Raw genomic sequence first — 20,799 nt, forward strand, 5'->3', positions numbered from 1 at the left:
ATATTGTTCGAGTTTGCCTGAAATCCTATATGTTTGGTACTAGTTGGAAGATAAATTCACGTTTGAAAATTTCCAGTCAAATACTGCATTTCCTGAACCTCAAGTTTCATGTGTGACTCTGCCATAAGCCTAGACCTGGAAAGAAAAAGCAGCTGAAATGTCCTAAATTGAATTTTAATACATAAGAATTAATCAGTGCAGAACTTTTGGCAATTTTTATTAAAATTGTTTGCTATACTAAATATATTTTGTTCTAATCTATTTTCATTCATAATTCACTATTTAAGTTGACCTATTATTAAGCTGGATCAGTAAAATAGTGCAGTTGTCCTCAGGAGATCTGAATTAATAATATTCACTTAAATGCCATATTGCTTTGTTTAGCCATAGAGGCATTAGTAGGTAGAGGAGAGAAGAATGTTGCTTTACTCTCAAGAGACTAATGTATAAGATGGCAATGTTCAATTTTAAATATTTAGTCGAAGTAAAATAGAACTAAAACTTTACCTAAAGCTTGCTAAGAATAGTAATTTCTGTAAGAGTAGCCTGACTATTTTAGGGCTGCTGTGTATGTTCTAGATGAAAAAAGATGCGTGACTGTTCACAGAAGACTAACGATTTTAGTCTTGCTGATCAGCTTGGTGAGTTTCTCTATAATGTTATCTTTATTTTCACACTATTTCAGTTTTAGCATGTTGAAGATACCAGATAAGGAAAAGGCAGTATCGCTGTTTTAAACCCTGGGAAATGTGTCAAGGGGAAAGCTATACAGAGCTCTTTACACCTATTGTCATTCCAGCTAAGTTTTCTGAGGAAAGGGGTAGTGCAAGAAAGTAATCTGTAGATTGTAAACTGAGATAATTTTCATGTTTTAAATGGCTATTTGCAGAAGGTAATATCTCCTTTCCATTTTGTCTGTAGCAAGGAAATACTCTGAAGAAGTAAGAAGTATACCATGAGTTCTGTGTCTCACTTTTTGGACATCTTTAAGTCACTTGGCTTAAAATCAGCATCACAATACTTAACTTATGAGTAATGTATTGTCTGTCTGTTGCATTCAGAATTAAAACTGCAGACAAGTTTGTGGAGGATAGATATAGAATGCTCATGATCACTCCTTGGTAAAGCAGTCATCTTTTCCAAGGTGTGAGCACAGTTATATAAACTGTTCAAAACTCTTAAGTAAATAGGAAATCATTATTTGATTTGATTTACCTATGTTTATAAAAGTTCCTATTTTTTTTCATGTCATCTGATATTTTATATTTCTTAGCTAACTATTTGTGTAAGTGCTTGGACTGTTGGTTTCTTGTCTGGAGAGTGAAACTTTGGATTTCAGGCATAAGCTAAATGTGACTTTAATGTTGTCACATAGACTACAGAATGAAACTTTTTTAAGCTGTTCTAACTCGGTGAAATAATTCTTCATATTTAAGTCAGATGCAGTCTATTTAATTAAATAATTCTGATATAGGAGCTAAAAAAATGTGGTAGTGCTTGGTTTTGGTGTTTTTAAAAGGTTTTGTAGACAGATTTGTTAAACCTTTTGAGTTTAATCTGTGGCAGAGAAGTAGTCCCCCAGTAATACAGTCCTCCAAGCAGTAATACATGCTAGTGTTGCAGAGCGGTAGTTCACAAGTTTCTTTTGGTGGTGACTCAAATTCTAGTTTTGACCACCCCACAAACAATAGTAAAGAAATAATTTGTTGTTTTTTTTTTTTAATTGAATGCAGTTATGAATGGCCTTACATATTTCATGGGCCATGACCCATGTTTTGAGAATCTCATCAGATTATAAACATCATTCTCCTTCAATGACAGTTGTGTCAGTGTAAAAGAGGCAGCATGTAATTAAACTCTCTGGTTTGAGATCTTAAATGCATTCCTTGAGACCCTGGTGCCTGAAGTGTCATTTATGAATACTTTTTTGGTCTTTGCTTCTTTATGCTCCACAGTAACCTTTAATTATATTCCGATTATACACGGAACTGAGGAATTCATATTGTCTCACCTGTTTACCCTATTGTCTTACTTTACTGTAGCTGCCAAATTACTCAAATACAATGCTTGTGCTATCTTTTCATTTGATACTGTTTGGATTGTTCCAGTTCTCAATGTTTAGTGATAGAAAAGCCATGAAATTTGCAGTTAGAAAACAAAGCAGAGTGAATTAATAGTACAGAGTAAAAAAATTAATGATGTGTTATAATTTTTATCCAAACCCCTGCAAAATACATATTGTAACTCCCTCTAATTCATTTTTAATGGCTTTATAACATGATTACGGTATGGAATGCTCAAAAGAAATTTTAACTGTCAAATATGTCATGTGGAAACACATTTTTTTCTACTCAGAAATGGGAAAGAATCTTTTCAGAGAGAAAGAAGACCTAGTGCTTGCAGAATATGTTTGAAGGATGTCAGGCAATAAAAATTGGCTAAGTAATATTCAGTAAAAGCTAGTAGGCTGCCTCAAACCGCTCTGCAGTGGTATTCATACTTCAACAAAAAATTAAGGCTTTACTGTAAATGTTAATTTTCCATTGGCATTGCAAATTTTCTGTTGAATATGGTCTACATTCATGATACAAGTCAACTAAAGTACATGCAGCAGAAGATTTACCTAAAGGAAAAAATTCACAATAAAATAGTAATGGAAGATTCTTTGTATATTTAATGCACCTGCTTAAACTGTCATATTTGGTTTTAGGAGGACATACTGTTTCTTAAAGCAGTTCTAAATGTATGTAAAAACAAGTTATTAAAGTTACATATTTTTCTTGTTAATTTTTACTCTTCTGGCTTAAGACTGGTTTGCAGTATTCTGCGGGATTGCGTGTGTTTATACAGAGAGGTTAATGTAAAACAGCTAAGCATGAATGGTGACTTGGAAGCTAAGAGAAAGACGCAAACTTTTTTGCCTTTATGTAGCCATGTTTATATTTTTGAGCCATTTTCTATTTAGTTAATTAACAGTAGCCTAGAGCAAGAAATTGCTCAAGCATAGATTCGTACTTGAATCAAGTTCCACCCAAAATCTGGCTTTAAGAAGATTCTGGTTACCTGAAGCATGCTATTCTATGATACAATTTTTTAATTTTTACTGATTTTTTTTCTATGAAGAAGAATATGAAGTGAAAAAGTAGGACTGTACTACAGTAGCCAAATCAATTTGTTGATTGGCATTTAAAATTTGCTAAATCTTTCCTTACTACAGAGGACTAAGTGACTGTTACCTTAAAGTGTCAGTCTTTAAAATTAATCTGTTGGTGGTTGTTTCAGAAAATCTGAAGCTGAAGGAGGCTGACAGATAAAGGGACTTTATTATTTTCAGAAAGAATTTTTCTAAAGTTACATTAATGCAGTTATTCAGAATGAATGGGTGAGCAGAGAGTGGAAGGGCAACTGTACAGTCTGCTGAAGTTTTGGGGGGAACCATTACCCTAGAACTTAAGTTGTGCCTACCACAAAATTGTTTTACTTAGTATGAAAGCAATGGTGAATCCCCATGCTAAGGCAGAATCGGTTTTGAATCCATCTAGCTTGATAATGAATTGGAGAAGACTGTCCCTTTACTTTCTTGTTATCTCATTGAACAGCATCTTAGATCTAAGACTTTCTTGTTTAAAGAGGACTTTAAGGAACTTGGGTTTGTCTCTAGAGATGTGTAGTCATAACCATGATTCAGAAAACTGTTCTGAGGGAAGTTACTGTAACTTTGTTAATGTTACAGTGATAACTTGGCAAGACTTTTTGCGTGGGAATTTATTCTTTCTTTATCTTGTAGATAATGGTTCTCCTGATACAGATTTATGCTGTAAAACCAAAGCTTTTCTCTAGCACATGTCTAGATTTCACATTATAGAAGGTGACTTTTCACTTGTATTTCTAAGCAGTACTTTACCAGGAAAAGAGTTAATACTTTGTAATCGGTAGGTAGTAAAACCTTAAGGGAGAAATGTCAGTTGAGTGCTTCAGCAAGAATTAGCATGTTGTGGTAAACCCTCATCTCCTTCACAGCCTGTGTCTCAATCAGGCTTTATTCAATTCATATGTTGCCTTTTTTTTTATTTTGTAAAGTTCAGTCATGTTCCTGCCCCACCTTTAGCTTTCCTGTTTGAATTGAAGAGGCCCAACCTTTTTAGTCTGCTTTATATAAGACAACTACTTGACCCTTTAATGATTTTAATTGTCCTTCTCTCATTCTCTTACTTGCTCAACTTCTGTGGATGCCACAAATTTTTCAGTTCACTATTCAGGCAAACTGTTCTGTTTTTCAGTGCTGCATAGTCATGGGTCAGGACCATAGGTCTGTGTAACTACATTACACTGTGAAAACTGTGAGCTGTGATCATCACTGGGAAATATGGTCAGAAGAGTTTGAACAGGAATTATCCCCAAAACGACCTCAAATCATTCCAGTAATGTGGAGAAATGGGTACTCTTAGAGTTAAGCCAAGCTTGTTTTTATTCTTTCATCCTTTCCAATTAGCATTTACTACTAGTGAAGATGTACTAACTGAGTTTATAAGTAACCTGAAAGAAGGAAGCACTGTCTGCTATTTTTCATCTCTCTGGGGTGGGAAGTCTGAAAGCTTAAAGACCACCGTATAAACAAGAATACTTGTCAAGTGTTTCCTATTGATTGACAGGGATAGCTGGGTTACCTGAAAATGCCTCCCATGCTCTTGGCTGTAGCAAGAATTTTCAGCTGTCTCTTAGTAGCAAACTTAGGTGTTCTGGTCAGCTGTTGTAACTTCTTAGTCTTTAGTGGCCCAGCATGGGACCTCACCTTTGAGTTAGTGCAATACGAAGATTTTTTTGAATCTCCGAAAAGCACTAAACCAGTATGGAACTGTGATACTAAGTGAAACAGCCAATAACATGTTTTCTCAAAGTGGTCCATTTCAATAACTTCAGTAAATAAGGAAGCGACTTTTGAATTATGAGTAGCTAGGTCTTTACCGTGACTGTTTTCCACAACAGCTTCTGGCAATGCAAGTCAATGCAGCCAGAGTTCTTGCAGTGTATTCCCATTCCCACCTCCTTCCTTGTGACAGGTCTGGTGCTTGCCAACTTGATGATGATCTGGTTCAAGGAACTAAACCACCCAAAAGCTGATTGTATATGTAATCTTCTTGGCTCCCCAGACCAGCTCACGGGAGGGCCAGACAAGTGATGATGTAGATGTAAGGGAAAAATGACAGGACAGTGTCAGCATTGGCTTAAATAGCTATAAAAGGGAAGCATCAAGGTGGCATATCGATATTCCGAAGTTGTTAAGGTATGTCAGATGAATGCTTTTTGTCAGGACAAAAGAAAAAATAGACATCCTTCTGTTGTAACAATCATCTGTTACTAGCAACAGTATGGATAAAAAGGCAGTTTTGCTAAATGCTGCTGTTGGTATTGTTATCAGCCAGTAGTTCTGTCCGTTTGCATCACTGACATCCATGCTAGAAGAATTTTGTTACGTAGACATATCTTTAACTGGAAATTTACTAAAAAGCCTGTGTTCCTAGTTTTGTTTCAGGTGGTGATTCTTTTCTCTAATTTAGGTATGCTACATAACTGCTAGAAAAGAATGAAAAATTTGTAAGACTTCTTATTTGGCACTAAATTTACCTGTATGAGGAAAGTACAGAAACTGAATTGAATTTTAGAGTGAGCAGGGTGTTTTGAAGCAAGAAATGGCTTAGATAATCTTCCAAAAGAAATGGAATTTGCATTCCCTCTCACTGTACAAATACATGACAAAAGGTAGCCCTCCGCTTCAAAAAGCCTTCAGCCTAATAAAAGGATAAAAAAAATAAACATAAGAGAAAAGGAGGAGTAGGAGAAAGGGAGAAGTCTTGTCAAAGAGAAAACTACTTCATCTCTAACAGCCATCCTTGCTGGTGCATCATCATTTCTGTCACTTCTTGGGGACATGGGCAAAGTAAAGCTTTCATAATTCCATTCAAAGCAACATTGCCACACTATTAAGAGACAAGAACAGTACTTCCTCTTGAATATCTTGTGTGTTTAACTCTTTGCAGTGTTTAAAGTTCTGATACTCAGCAGTTTTGTCAGAGGAAGAATGTTGTTCCTACGTTGCATGAAAATCTTTTCCCAATAGAAGCTCACAAGTTCATTAGTTGTAAAAGTCTGAGTAAAGCAACTGTTTTTTCTTTGCATATTTTGTGCATCAAGCTCTGCAAAGTGAGTTGAAGTATTCTATCTTGATTTGTTTATCTGGATTTGTTTTTAATAATTTTATCAAGTAATGCAATTATTCCTATGGCCGTTTGTATTTATCACTAGCATATTAGGTAAATTGTGAATGAATTACACTTATCAGTAAGATGGCAAATGGCAAGTGCAAAAAAGTTACCAGAATTTTAAAAAGATTATCATCAGCAGCATGCTTCTAAAGTAAAATTTCTTTTGAAATTGGCTGATAAATAATAGGACTGGCATTCATATAGTTTCTCACAGTAGTCAGTTTTCTTAATTGTTCCGTTGTTTAAATTCACCAGTTAAAAAACCCAACAAACCAAACAGTTAATCTGAAAGGCGACATCAGAAGCAACACATTCCACTACTGTGCTGAATATGAATTAAGTTTACTGACAGAACCCAAGACACTATTTTTGTGGTGCTTGAATAGCCAATTTTCAAGGAATACCAAATGTTTATTCAGATGGCTCTTTCTCATCTCTTGAGATGTTATACTTGCAGCACAAAGATAGCTAGGTCATTATAAACTGTATGTGAGGCAAACTTTCTAACTTGCATGTCAGAAGATCTCACTTTGTTTTTATGAGATGGTATGTAGCTTTAGGGTCATTACTTAAGACTCACAAGAAAACTACTGGCAAGTCACAGACTGTACATCATCATAGTGAATTTTGTAATTAATAAAGTTCATTGTAGAACTGACTTGAAAATAACTTGTTTGCATTAAAGAGAGCTGAAAGACACTGGCTTAACTATATTGATTTCTTCTTTTGTTGTTGTCTTAGCAGTTGGTTTCTGTTAGATTGTTTTAAAGATATGTACATGAGGAAGCAGTAACTTCCCTCTAGAGTTCTAAATTTCCTGTTTTTTTTAAAAATACATTAATACCATAAAGAGAATATGAATTAGTTTCTATAACAAGTGTACTTAAAAAACAGGGATTGTGATGTACAGCTTTTTTATGAAAGCTGTCAAAAGCTACTTCCCTTTTTGTTACTTCAGAAATAGGGGAAGTTTCATCTTAACAGACTAGAGTATGCATGGAGCAACAGAATATATGCTTTGATAGTTTTGCAAGAGCTGTAGCCGGTTTTAATGTGGTCTTGATGTTGTCACGTTTCATTTCCCACTGTTACAACTGTGTCTTTTTGTAAAATACTGAATCTTAAACTGCCTATATAGTTTATATTTTTCCCTTAAAATATATGAAGTATACTTTATTTATTGTTCATTTTAGCAGGACAAAGAATGAAATGGGGTGATAATGCTTCATCTTGTTTAATTTCATCTTTCCCCTCTGGCTATTTAGCTGTGCTCACTGCAAGTCTTGAATATGGTTCACATTGCAGTATCAAATTACACAGAACCTTTTCCCAAACTGCCCGTATTTTTGAGCTAGTAAGATGTATACACTTTAAATGACAGTGAAGGTACATCTGTTATATTAAATCATCTTCTACAATAAATACATAAAATAAATTGTCTTGGTACAGGTCTTTAAATGCCTTCCTTCTGCTATATGAAATGTAGAGCTTTTAATAATAATCTTTACTTTTTGACAGCAAGTTTTTTTAACTTAATGAATGTGCCACATTTAATTTCTATGACTATGTAGTTTCCCTAGTAACGTGTCAGAAGGCCTTTGTTGAAGGGTTCTTAAAATCCAAAGAAATTGTCATTCTTCTTTATTTGTTATTTTGTTAACTTGTTCATTTCCAGTTTGAAAAGACAGAATTTTCTATGCTCAAGTCAGATGCACTTTTTTTGTTGTTTTGTTATACATGAATAGCTGTGCTGGGTCAGCAAACAGCTGTAGCCATCTTGCATCTGATCTGGCTAAAGGCTCTGGGCAGAAGAGATCCCAATTTTGTTTTGTAACCTAACTCCCAAGGAACAGGGTAAGGAGGAACTTTCGTGTGTTGACTAGCCACTTTATTTAAAAAAAAAAAAAAGTGTTCTAGGTTAATACATGTACATCTGTGAATGTACACTATGTAGTTTGTAAAGTGCTAGTAAACAAAATGACTTGGTGCTACGTGAAGCCAAAACACTGTGGTATATCTGTTTGCAGAAAGCTGCAGAGTTAGCTTTTGCAACTCCTAATGTCTCCCTAGGAAAGGATGTTAGCAGGAGTAACACTGACTCTCTGAGCTCAAATGAACTAAAAGCATTGTTACAGATGTTAAATGACTAGAAGCAAGATTATTAACATAGAATCCTCCCAGGTAAAGGAATCAGAGATTTCTTAAGTCCTGTGTTCGAACAAATCGTAAAATTATCAAGAGCAAATAATAAAATTCTCAACTCTCAACCTGGCAGCATGATAATTTTCTGAAAAAAACAACAGTCTGGAGTCAGCTTCAATTCTGGCTTGTTGGTTGTCTTAAAAGTAATTGTAGTGAACAGCTAGAATTAGCAATTGTTCTTTGATTAAAAATTATTTCTTGATACTGTTTTTCAGAAGCATTATTAATTTATGTCATCTGGAATAAAGGTTTGTTTATTGCTGGAACAAAAACTTAATTTTAAGCAATAGTGACTAAACTAAACCGATAAGCAGTAAGCATTATGGGTTTTTTTCCTAATGGCACAAGACTGAATAAATAACTGTGGGATATCTGTAATCCAAGATGAAGATACACTGAGCTACTATCTTTCCTGGGAAGTTGTAAGTCAGTTTGGGGCTGACACTGTCTGGTGCTAGATAAAATGGAGAAAACCTCTGCCAGCAACTGTTAGTGTCCTCTGCAGATGGAAAGATACTGGCAAAGCAGCTTAACACTGCGGGGATAAATCTTAATTTGTCACACCTCCCTCTTCTCAAGTATATGAGTTGATTGTAATGCAGAATTGTGTATTTTAATGCTGCTTTTGCAAGTAGTATGTACAGCTATTGTAACTGAATCTAGGAAAAAAACACCCCAGTCCTTTGCACTTACACCTCTAACACCACTTAAAGCTTTAGTTACAAATCTTTTCCCAGTATTGTCAGCTGGTTTTCCCTGTTGCTTTTATGTGAGCTCTGAGGCAACAAGAGATGGGAAAATAAGAATATGTTGTTATAGAACAGCATAGCGTATTTTGGAGATTTTCTTGCTAATGTTAGCAATTTTTATTTTTTTCTTCTTTTTATTCTGTTTTTTGAATGGATTTGTTTAAATAAGAATAATGATGCTGAAATCTGATATTATCTCCTCTGTTAAGTTTCCTCTAAAGGACCGTTTCAGTTATTTTACACATACTTGCCAGTTCAGCCCTGGTACTTTTCAAATATGCATATAAATATTCCTTTTGATTTCAGTGACACAGTGCATGAATCGGGATAGGAACTCTGCTTAGTTAATATACAAAATACCACAGAATTAATGAAAATACATAAAGGGAATAATGAAGTTAAACATGAAAATTATATTCCATACCACTCCCAGAAATAACTTGTGGAATCCTCAGAAACCAACTGTGGAGGAAGCAGAAGAACCACAGTAAGTACGAAGTACAAGGATAATGTTAAAAGAGGGAAGTTGTCATGGAAACCGCTCCAAAACTAGTATAGCCACAAAGGCAGCACCAGACCACAGTACCATAAAGATGTGCTTCAGTAGTCTGGGTTGAACCCTGGGCTCCACTTTGTTAGTAATAGTATTTGCTTGTAGGAAATCAGAGGTACTTTAGTTATCTACACTTCTATTTCAGTATTTTTTCCCTGGCATTAAACATTTCTTAAGTAGAAGAAACTGTAAGTAGGTAGTTATGATACACTGTGCAGGCAGGGAAAATTTTTGGCTGATCAGCTTTAGTTTAAGGGTGTATCACCATTTTTGGTAGATACTATCATTTCATTATCTTTTGAACAGTTTTTTTGTAACAGTTATTTCAACAATTTTTAGCAGGCATAACTGAAGTTAGCTGGTTTTTAATTCCTTGGACCAACCATATCTATAATTAAACAAAAAATTTGCAATTTTCTATAGTGTTTTTTTATTACCACTACATTTTCAAACATTGTGCAGTGAAGACTGGTGCAAAATAACGTAACTTTTTTGGAATGACTGGCTCATCTGAATTGCCAGATATCTGTGGAGGTTGCTATCTCCTTCATTGGCCTAACTTGTGGTTTATTGTAAAAACTGTGATTTAATATTGCAGAGGTAGCTATTTGCTCTTGAATTCAAACTGGTACTTTTAATTCCATTTCTCAACATTTGATGTTAGAATTAATGCTTCCTTTTATCTGATTAATTAAAGTACATTTTTTTCTAAAATTCACTAATAAAGAACAGCTTTCCATGTTTTGAAAAGAAGTTTGAACACTTGATACTGGTCAGTCATGCAGGTTTGTTTTTTAGTTTCAAAATGCAAAGGACAGTGTTAAATATAGTACAGTAAATACATACAAAACAAAGTCCAGTATAGTTTTTCCATTAGGCCACACTACTTCTTACAGATTTATTTTATCAGGCTGTTAAAATCTGAAATTATAGCATTTTTTTCCCCTGGGTTTGTATGTTTAAGAAAGCCTGAGATCCACTGCTTTCTGATAGCTCTGAGAAACATCTCTTGCCTTTGTATTGTACAAGGACAGTTTTTCAGTACTGCTTACTCGGGCATCATCAGAAAGCGTAAGTGGAGCTAGATCTGACAGTCCCAGGCTTACATAGAAGTGTAGCTTTTTACGTGCAAAAACATGTGCTGCTGAATAGGGAGGCGCATATTTTTCACTTTTTGGCGACCTTGATGATCTATGATTATTAATTACTACAGTTTTGCTGAGAAGAAGCAAGTCAGAAAGGAAAAGCTTCTTAATTGATTTGTTTTGCTGCCTGCAAAGCCTGCAGTGTGGTTATATAACATCTCAGAAGGGATCAGGCATCAGGAAGAAAGGTGCTGAACAATTTTCTGTCTTGTACCTCAGCTTTGTTTCCGGTTGGCTGAACCAAAGATGAAGGATGTACTTAAACACCATTTACAACCAAAAAAAAGTTAATTTTTAAATGTCTACATGCTACGTTACAGGAGAGGAGCTGCACAGCTGGGAAGGAAACATTTGCTGGTGATAGGAAACTGAAACAGCTCCTCACATCCTAGGCTGAAACTTCATATTGGTCATATAAAGACGAAAGACTATGAGTTATCTCTGAGCTGTAATCCTATTACTCTGGAACCGTGGGTCTGCTCTCCCTGCTGTCCATGGCTGGGAATATGCAACTTCTTGGCTGAGTGCCCAGACAGTAAACCTGCCTTTTAATCTTCTGTTATCGGTCTCTTCACAAAGCTTCTGGCTCTGGAACTTATATGTGGTTATATGATACTGTATGAAAATCCAGGATTGATAGGGAGGAGTCACTAATTTCATACTTGCAGATCCTAGTTTTGTGTAGAATGGTTATTCTTCTTTCTTGTACTGATACATTTTCAAATTTTTACTTTTTTTTGCATTACATATCATTGCCATTTTAGTGTGAGGGATTTAGGTTCAGAAAGTAATTTGCAAGTTTTAATTTACAAGATCATATTTATACTATGCAAACCTGCAATCAATATTTCTAAAAGTACTTTATCTTAGAATTAGGAGAATAACAGTATTTTTCTGTGTGTTTTCTGCTAATGAGACTGTGCCAACCATTGAGGGAACCATGCTGTAACATAGTTTGCTGTTCCCTTGTGCATACCATCTCTCTGTGAGTTAATGTTTGCTGCAGTAACCTTAAATATATAGTCCAAATAGAAGTTTTGGTGGAAGGATTGCAATATTTATGTATTGTTGCATATAATAGTTAATAATATCTATGTCATATTGCATTAGTCAGATCTTGGGGGAATGAGTTATTCCCATTAAGTTTTCAACTATTGTGTATGAATCTTTTGAAAAGATCAAATTTTGTTAATGCAAAGAAAGAAAATCTTTCACCCCGTTACTTCCTTGTCTCCATGTAAGGCAGGATTGAACCATAACCATTGAAGATGCCAGTTTGGATTTCTTAGCATAGGACTGAAGCTTAAATCACCTGTCATGGAAGCAGGATCAAATGTATTTAAGCAGAGCGTTTGGAATAACTTGAATTGGTAGTTGAGAGCTAAAATACAGGAAGAAACTGAGGGGCTGCTGATACAGGACATATTTTGAAAAGGCAGAACCTCTGAGTAACATGAATGGTTATTTGACTTTTAATGTTCATGTACCCAAATGCAAAATGAGTATATGCAAATCAAAACTGCATGTACACAAACATTTTTGATCCTGCTCTGACCTTTGGAGAATGTTATGTGGCAGAAGAAAGACTTTAGCCAAAGTCTAGAAAAAACAAACATGCCTACGCAAAGCTGTAAATGCTTTTTGTTCCTCTTAATCCAGAGGGTTGGTTTTTTCCCCCATACAATACAGTGCTACATAAATCTTATGCATGAACAGTAAAATCCTTTCCTACACAGTTCAAAAGAGCATATTTATTACGTACTTCTTACAGCAAGTCACATAGATGGATATTTATTATAGAGTGCATTGTGGAGTGGAGACGAATAATGTCTTATTCAAAAAGAACTTTTAAAATAATGTTTAAAATATATAAAGTTTGTTTGTTTGTTTGTTTGTTTTCAGGTGTAACTTGGTGTATACATAAAATGTTTTATCAGTCCTCAGAAATACCTGGTGGAAATATGCTAATTCTAAAGCTTTTTTCTTTTAAGAACGGGGAAAAATAGTCTGGATCTAGACCTACAAAATTTTACTATCTCAAGTCAGAACAAAGGCGAACATTTGTTTTGTTTATAATTGTTAAGATGCTCATAAAGATAATCATACTGTCTCTATAATCACTTCTGTTTTTTAATGAGGTGTTCTAATAGAGCTACGACAAGGAGGAAGTAAAAGAAACTTATTCAAAGCAGATTTCTAGTTACTTCAAGCAAAAGGATCTGGGAAAAATCAAAATACAACGTACTCTGTCAATAGAAAAAAACAATATATGCTATAAATGCAGCAAACTCCCTAGCATGTAATCATGCATGCCAATTAACCAATGCCTGCCTCTCTCTGAAAAGTGAAACTGAAGCTGAAAACAGTAACATCTGTTATTGTTACCTGATGTAGAAGTTTAAAATAGTTTTATTTAAACAAAGTATTATTACCATTATATAGTTTACATGCAAATTTGTGTAAAAATGAATTTCAGAATTTTTTTTCATGCCTTTTTTTTTTTAAGTGTCCTTCTTGTAAGATACAGTGGAGAGTGTCTGGCCATGCATGTTTCAAAAAAATAAATATTACAGTTAATATTTGAATTCTTTAGAAAAGTGCTTTAACAACCATTTTTCTGCACTTGTAAAGCTACCAAGTCTAATTCTGTTGTGGAGTCAGGCATCTGTTTCACCTTTCATGTTTAATTTACAGTACAGCTCTAGAATTGGAAGGTTGGTCTTTCATTCTTGCTATAAAGCATGAAACCAAAACAAATGATGTTTGCGTTATTAAGCAGACCTTTTTATTATTAGAATGTGTGTTGGAAAACTTCTCAGTAGTTTGTTTTCAAATAATGTTATGCAGATCCCTTATCTTTGTTGTTAAAAATGGAAGAGCAAATATTGAGGTTGGGAAGATTGGTTGTTTTCTGTTTTGGAAAGAATATTGAGATAAAAATAAATGTTACAGGATACCTTTACCCTCAACATAAGATGAAACAGCTAGGACTACGCTTTTAAGTGTGTTTTGCTGTTACTGCTGTTTTACTGGATGTTATCATAAATATTTATCTTTAAATTTTTAAATTTTTTTTTGCCACATTGAGAGAATTATTTATGGCTGTGAAAGTAATATTTAGACTTTGGAAGTAATTCTTAGGAATTCTTACTTGCTGCCTGGTACCAGCTTTTGTCCGATACTAGTATAATGAGATTAGGTGACAAAAGTCAGGTTTTGGGATTCTTGCTGCGTCCTGTCCTGGGTCATCTCAGCTAGGTTTGGGGCCCAGATGCCCCATGCACCAGCCACACCAGCTGCACCAGTGTGAACCACCTTGTGATGCTTCACATCAGGAGTCAGAATTGCCCCTGCAGGGCAGTTCTTGTCTTTTGCTGCTTTGGAGAGAGTCTATGTCCCTACTTCTCATTTAATTTCATTTGAATGTCAAAAGCTAGGTGGAGTAAACCCAGGCCTTTTCTTCATGGTCTTTACATATAGTTGGTGAAGTAGATTTTAGTCCTACAACTTAATTTATTCAGAGGGAAAAGGTAACCACTGGAAATGCCTTGACAAACTAGTGGTTGTATGATGGCTTGAGAAAACACACCTTCTTATTTGAAGTTTGCTAAATAACAAGTTACAGTATTCCTTCAAACATAACTTGCAAGAAAATTATTAGAAAGTGTGAATAATTTTGTGTATGTATGTCTATATGTACACACACATACAGGCTGTGTGTTTAATATTTGCTTTATCCCCTACATATTAAGAAAAAAAAATCTCACCTTGCCCAGTTTTGCTGGATTAGTTTCTCAACAATATCCTGTGAATAAGTTATTTGCAGCAACTGGTTTCTGAAATTTTTTGCTATTTAAATAACAGTCACTCTAATTGTAATTTCTTCTTTTTTAAAAAAGCCAAAGAATATTTAAATGCATAGCAGAAGTGCCTTTTTTTTTTTTTCTCCTTGGGTATGCAAGGTCTTGTTTTCCTTCTGCTTTTCAAGTCAAAATCTTACTTGTTCTCTGGTTAACCTTATCACTACAGGAGTTGTAGCTCCCTAGTCTTGAGGTGTGGAGTAATAAAGTAGAGGCTGGCAGCATTTTCAGCGTGGCCAACTTCAATGAGTAGCCATCTGTGGAAGTCCTCCTAGACTTCTGAAGCAAAGAGAGTAAAATGCCCAGACAAATTAACAATGGCTTGGCAGCTTTTTAATATGGGAGCTTGAATAAAGCCCCTGGCTGAAGAAGAGCGTAACCTATTGATTACTGGTAGAGGATCTGGTTTTCTGTGTGGCTTTGCAAACAGCTGTGCTGCCACAATGTGGGGAGTGTCAGAAAGGCAAGAATGTGCATTCAGAAATGATAAGGTGGAGGCTACTTCATACTGCTTGTCAAGTGTTAATAGTTTCTTGAGGAGCAGCACAAAACTTCATCTTAGGAGTACTAAATAGTAACGACCCTAAGCTATTGGCTGCATGATGGTTTAAAGAATGTGACGAGAATTAAGTATTTTTATATTCCTGTCTTTCATTCATCGTTCCTTCACTTGGCGAAAAGTTATTAAACCCTTTTTCTCCTAGATTTTATCTAGTCTTTAATATGCAGGTATTCTGTTTTTGTAGAGAAACTACCTAAAGGCAGGAATATAGTACAGAACTGTGGAGAGAGGGGGTTTGTTAGTGTTTTTCTTTTTTTTTGCTGGTGACAGTTGTCTGGTGAAATTCACATATATATGTTTGCTGTGACTTTTATAGGCTCAAAACAAAGAAACAAAAGTACTGGCTGCTGCAAAGGTGATTGATACTAAATCGGAAGAAGAACTTGAAGATTACATGGTTGAGATTGATATTTTAGCATCCTGTGATCATCCTAATATTGTTAAGCTCCTAGATGCTTTCTACTATGAAAACAATTTGTGGGTAGGTATTTTTTCATCTCTGAATACTTTTACTTATTTCAAAAGGTTATTGAAATTACATTTTTTTTCTTGACTTGAATAAAAGATTATTTGTCAATCACATTTCTTCTGGGTTGTCGCTCTTGGGATAACTATTCAGTTTCAAAACTAATTTGTAAATTGTGAGTATGACTTTTAGGAAATTGTCGCTATAAAATTGAGCTACACAGAGTCATTTGGTCAGGAGTTTGAGTCTAAAATTTGGAAATTAGCAGTTCATTTTGGTGTATGGAGAGAGTTCTTAGTGCTTATTTGTAACAGCAGGCCTCAGATTTTAATTACATTAGCATAATTTAGAGTGAGATTCAGAATCCACAGCTGAAAAATCAATAATGCACTGAAAAGGCCAGCCTGTGAAATATGTATTTTAGATATGAGTGAATTCATTGGTACTTCCAGTAAAGACAGTTTACCAGGACTTGAACCATAATTAATTTACTTAAAACCTAGATATTTGTACATAGAAGTATAGTGGATATACATATGACTGTACGTCACTCTTCTACTATATCCTGTGCACTGAATAGCTTTAGCTATGAATATACAATTTTTTCTTTGAGCTGATCCAATGCAATATTTGTAAGTGCTCTTGGAATTGTACAGAGAATACATGGGTTTTTTTAAAAGAGTTTATAATTAAAAAAGATACCTAAAACAAGGAAAAGAAAATTTCCTTGGAGTCTTACAAATATGCTTTATCCTTTAAGCATGAAAACAATGGAAATGTAATACCATGTTTCCTGATGTACGTTTATTTTGATAAGCTTTGTGAAAACTTTGTGTGATCTGAATGCAGAGTAAAATGATATTGTATAAAACAGTGGAACAGTGAAAAAATTTCCATGCATAAACGTCAGCATGAAAGCAAGTACACGTAGAGACAGAATATGAAACTGAGTGGACAAGCTTCACTGGCAGAATAAAGATAGGAGTAAATAGTTTGAAAATAAAGTTGTAGATACATAGTTACAGTGAAACACAGAGGCATGAAAGCGACAAAGGGAAAGCTATAATGATGTGGTAAGTATACAGAATTTAGTGGAGGAAAAGAAAAAAAGAATGATATTTGGACATAAAATATGCTTTTGCTTTCCAGTTTAGAAACACAATTTCTCTACCAAAGAGACCTTTGTCAGATTGTCAGATCAAACAGCAAAGTTTAGAGAAAGAAATTCTTTATTTACAATTTCCCACACTTAACTTACTTGGCAGTAGGTATGTAGAAGCATGCAAATGGAATAATGGTTTAAAGGATTTACAGAGTTACATTATATAGTATATTTGTTATTACTATTGTTGTGAGGATTAATTATAATAGTAATTTGAAGTAATATGTAACATAAGTGGTGTATATATGTTACGGTATAGGGTATAATTTGAGGTTTCCTCTTTTATGGGCAATTATACTCTGATTTTAAAAGTACTCTAAAGGAAAAAATTAAGATATTATTTCCCGGGATATTGACTGTTAGGATTCTGACAAGAAATACACATTAGCTGTCAGGCTGAAAATTATAATTTAATGTTTAAAGTCGAAAATAAAAAAGAAAAAACACATAAGGAAGAGTGGGGTGTCAATCTTGGATGACCTTTCCTCTGTTGCTCTCCTCATTCCCTTTGTCTACCCTCCTTCTCCTTGGTGTATGTTCTTTCTGTCCTACATGTCAGCATAGTTTGTGCCCCCAAATAGTTGCAGTTTATTTTTGTTTCAAATGGAAACTGAGAACTGGAGATGGAGTTGTTCTAGTATTACTAGATTCTGTGATAAAAGCCTGATGAAGGCATCAGTGAAAATGGAGGAAAATTTATGTAAGCATCTGAATTCAGTTGTTTTCTGTAACTTTTAAGAGTATTTTTCCATATTTTCATCTCATCTGAAACAATATAGGAGATAACATCTGCTACGGGAAAATAATGTAGCTCTTAGACTTTTCAGTCAGAGAGATTATATTATAGAAGTACAGTTTAATAATTGAGAAATGATTTTGCAGGAATTATGTAAATAATATTACAAGTTGGATTCAAGCTGACTGTTCTATTATGTTTTATAAGTTTTATTATGAAATTTTATATTTGGATTAAAACTTTTGTCTGAGGATCTCCAAGCATTTCTCAAATAATTTGCTTGAGCAGCACAGCCCTACTTTTAGCTGGGTAACAGTATCAATATTTTGCAGAGGTTAGTGAAATAATTTGTCATGGCCAAATAGTCCAAAACTCTGGTCTCCCAATAAAGCTCCCTTAATGGTTCAGTTCAGCAGAACTATTTAATTTGTAATTTCTGTATTTTTTTGTTTATATACAGATCCTGATCGAATTTTGTGCAGGTGGAGCAGTAGATGCAGTAATGTTGGGTAAATAAGTTGTTTCAAATAATAAACTTAATAACATCTTAAAATTATAATATATATTGTAAGACTTGCTTCACATGTATTGTTTTGAAATGCAAATACTTATGTAATTGGTGTGTTATGTGTTGAATGTTGGGGGTTTAAAATTAGCACTTACACTATATCTATGGACATTATAACTTCTTAAGTTAGGTTAATTTTCTCTCATTTTTAAAGTGTTTATTTACTTTTCAAAACACATTTTTGTCTTGATCCTTTAAGTGAATGTGATGAGTTGTTCTCATATGCTTATGGAGCTCTCTGTTGTTGTAACATAATCTATATGAGCCTTTTTCAGGATCTCATTCTTCCCGTTCCCCTGTCATCTTCCAAATTGCATAGTGATGGTTTTTCATATTGCATCAACCTTAAAGTTAAATTTTTCTGTCCTTATTCCTCAAATTAGGTGAATGCTAATACCAGTAAGTAAAGGTTCTAGTCTTTAACATCTCTGTATACCACACAAAAGAACCAATCTCTAAACTATATAGCTTTTTCACAGTTCAGATAGGTACGTATTCATAGTTCATAATGAGGAGGGTTTTGGGTACAAGGAATGAAATTTTTACTTAAAGGAGCAAATATTTTAAGATAGAAGGTTTTTTGACATATGATGTTCAGACTCTGTCAGATTAATTAATTTTCACATACACTTCTATACAGATTGCTATGAACACGTAACATAAAATGCAAAAATGTTGTGTTTATTTCTGTCTCTTTTTCTCGTAGAGCTTGAAAGGCCATTAACAGAGCCACAGATCAAAGTGGTGTGCAGGCAGACACTGGAAGCATTGAACTACTTGCATGAAAATAAGATCATCCACAGAGATCTAAAAGCTGGCAATATTCTTTTCACATTAGATGGAGACATTAAACTAGGTAAGCATGTTGCATATAAAAGTCTTTCCCAGAACTTTGCCTGGTCTTATAATTGTATTTTCCTTAGACTGTAGTTTGGCAGAGTTCAGTATTTATCTATTTAAATATCAGTCTAACAGTGAGGGTTTAGATGCTTGAGTAAGTGTCCTAACTGTACTTAGCACATCTTTCAGACTACAAAATCAGCAGGGGTAAGAGTTGTATCAATATCTGTGCCAAGTTGCCTAAAGTCAGACACAGGTCCTACTGTTTCTTAGTATAATGTTCTTAATTATACTTATCTTTACTATGGTAACATCAGAACTTCCCTTTGAAGTTGTTAGATTGGAAAATGAACATCCTTCACTATTGCCAAAAACCAGTACCTGGTACAGTTGTCTCTTCCATTATTGAAAGAGAGAGGGAGAAGTAATAATCATAATTACTCAACTTAGTTTTTCCATGCCTTTTTTAATTGTTCGTTGCACTGAATTAAGATAAAACAGTCTGGAAGAAAATGAATACAAGCTTACTATTGTTGATTCCTATTTTTTTATCTGAATTTAAGCAGTCATCCACATTTTCCCTCTGATGTGGTAGGGAATCCATGAGGATTCCTCCATGAAGAACTGACAAAGGACTACTGGTGGTGAATAGTGTCCCTTCAATTCAGCCAGGAAAAGACAGGGATTGTCTGGATCCGCTTTGTTCAGGCCTTCATCAGGGGCAAATTTGTATAAGCTGTCAGCCTTTACAGCGGTTCCACCAGTGTCATAGTTCCATGACATAGCAGCTTGCATTCAGGTTTCAAAAACTTCTTTCTACATGATGTGTGTGATTAGTTGTATTTCTTTGGGTGCAAGTTACACAGAAGGTAAAGGTAAGGAGAATCAGAAGATCACCACAGTGAACTGGGGCTCTAAATTCCCAGCCTTGCTACAGACGTTCCTTTTAAATGTAAGCAAGACGTGTCCAAATTCACAAATATATCTACTACCTAACTCGTATTGATCACAGTGTCTCTGTAAGGTATAGTGCATCATCTCTGTTAAGAAGTTGAGAATATTTAAGAACCTACTTTGCTACATTGATTAGTTAAGTGTATCTGTGCTTTTTGCACGGATTCCATTGCACAAGATTATTACTTGTACATATAATACTTGCATGTGCCTTTCTCTTCATCTGCAAAGTATGGATAACTTTACTGTTTTGGCTTTTCTTGGAAGCCTGAAGATTTAGTGGTGGCCTTGGTCTCATAGGCCTTATTTACAAATGTAATAGACCCACTATCTTAGTTTCTTAGTACTACTGTAAAAGAAATCACAGATCATAGCAAAAGTCTCATGGTCAGAGAGAGAATAATTTGTTTCTGTTCATGTTATTTGCCTCATATGACCTGGATCCTCCTCATACAGACTGGAACTATTTTAAGATTTTGTCAAGCTTAGCTGATATACAGCACTGTACAGGCTCTCAGATACTACTTTACAGTTCAGACCACAGGGAGATTTCTTCCACACGTACATTTAGTGATGTATTCAGGTTTGCTGATTAAGATTTCTAAAAAAAGATATACTTTAGTATTCAAAAGTGTACAGCATCCCTTGGAAGAGTATTTTACTCCTTTTAAACTACTTGTGTTTTGATTCTGGTACACACAAAAATGGGTAATTCCTTGTTTTACAAATATATGAATGG

General features: G+C 34.6%; 1 protein-coding gene across 3 annotated transcripts in view; it reads left to right on the forward strand.

The window, feature by feature from the left end:
* Nucleotides 1-20,799, forward strand: part of SLK (STE20 like kinase) — a 51,902-nt gene that overhangs the window by 6,013 nt on the left and 25,090 nt on the right. For all 3 annotated transcript variants that reach the window (XM_009915624.2, XM_009915623.2, XM_009915625.2), the window contains exons 2-4: nucleotides 15,651-15,815; nucleotides 18,159-18,207; nucleotides 18,973-19,122. In XM_009915624.2, the coding sequence (XP_009913926.1) occupies nucleotides 15,651-15,815; nucleotides 18,159-18,207; nucleotides 18,973-19,122 (364 nt within the window). The remainder of the gene's footprint in view (nucleotides 1-15,650; nucleotides 15,816-18,158; nucleotides 18,208-18,972; nucleotides 19,123-20,799) is intronic.

The sequence above is a fragment of the Haliaeetus albicilla genome, chromosome 11 (assembly GCF_947461875.1).
Source record: "Haliaeetus albicilla chromosome 11, bHalAlb1.1, whole genome shotgun sequence".
NCBI classification, from domain to species: Eukaryota; Metazoa; Chordata; class Aves; order Accipitriformes; family Accipitridae; genus Haliaeetus; species Haliaeetus albicilla.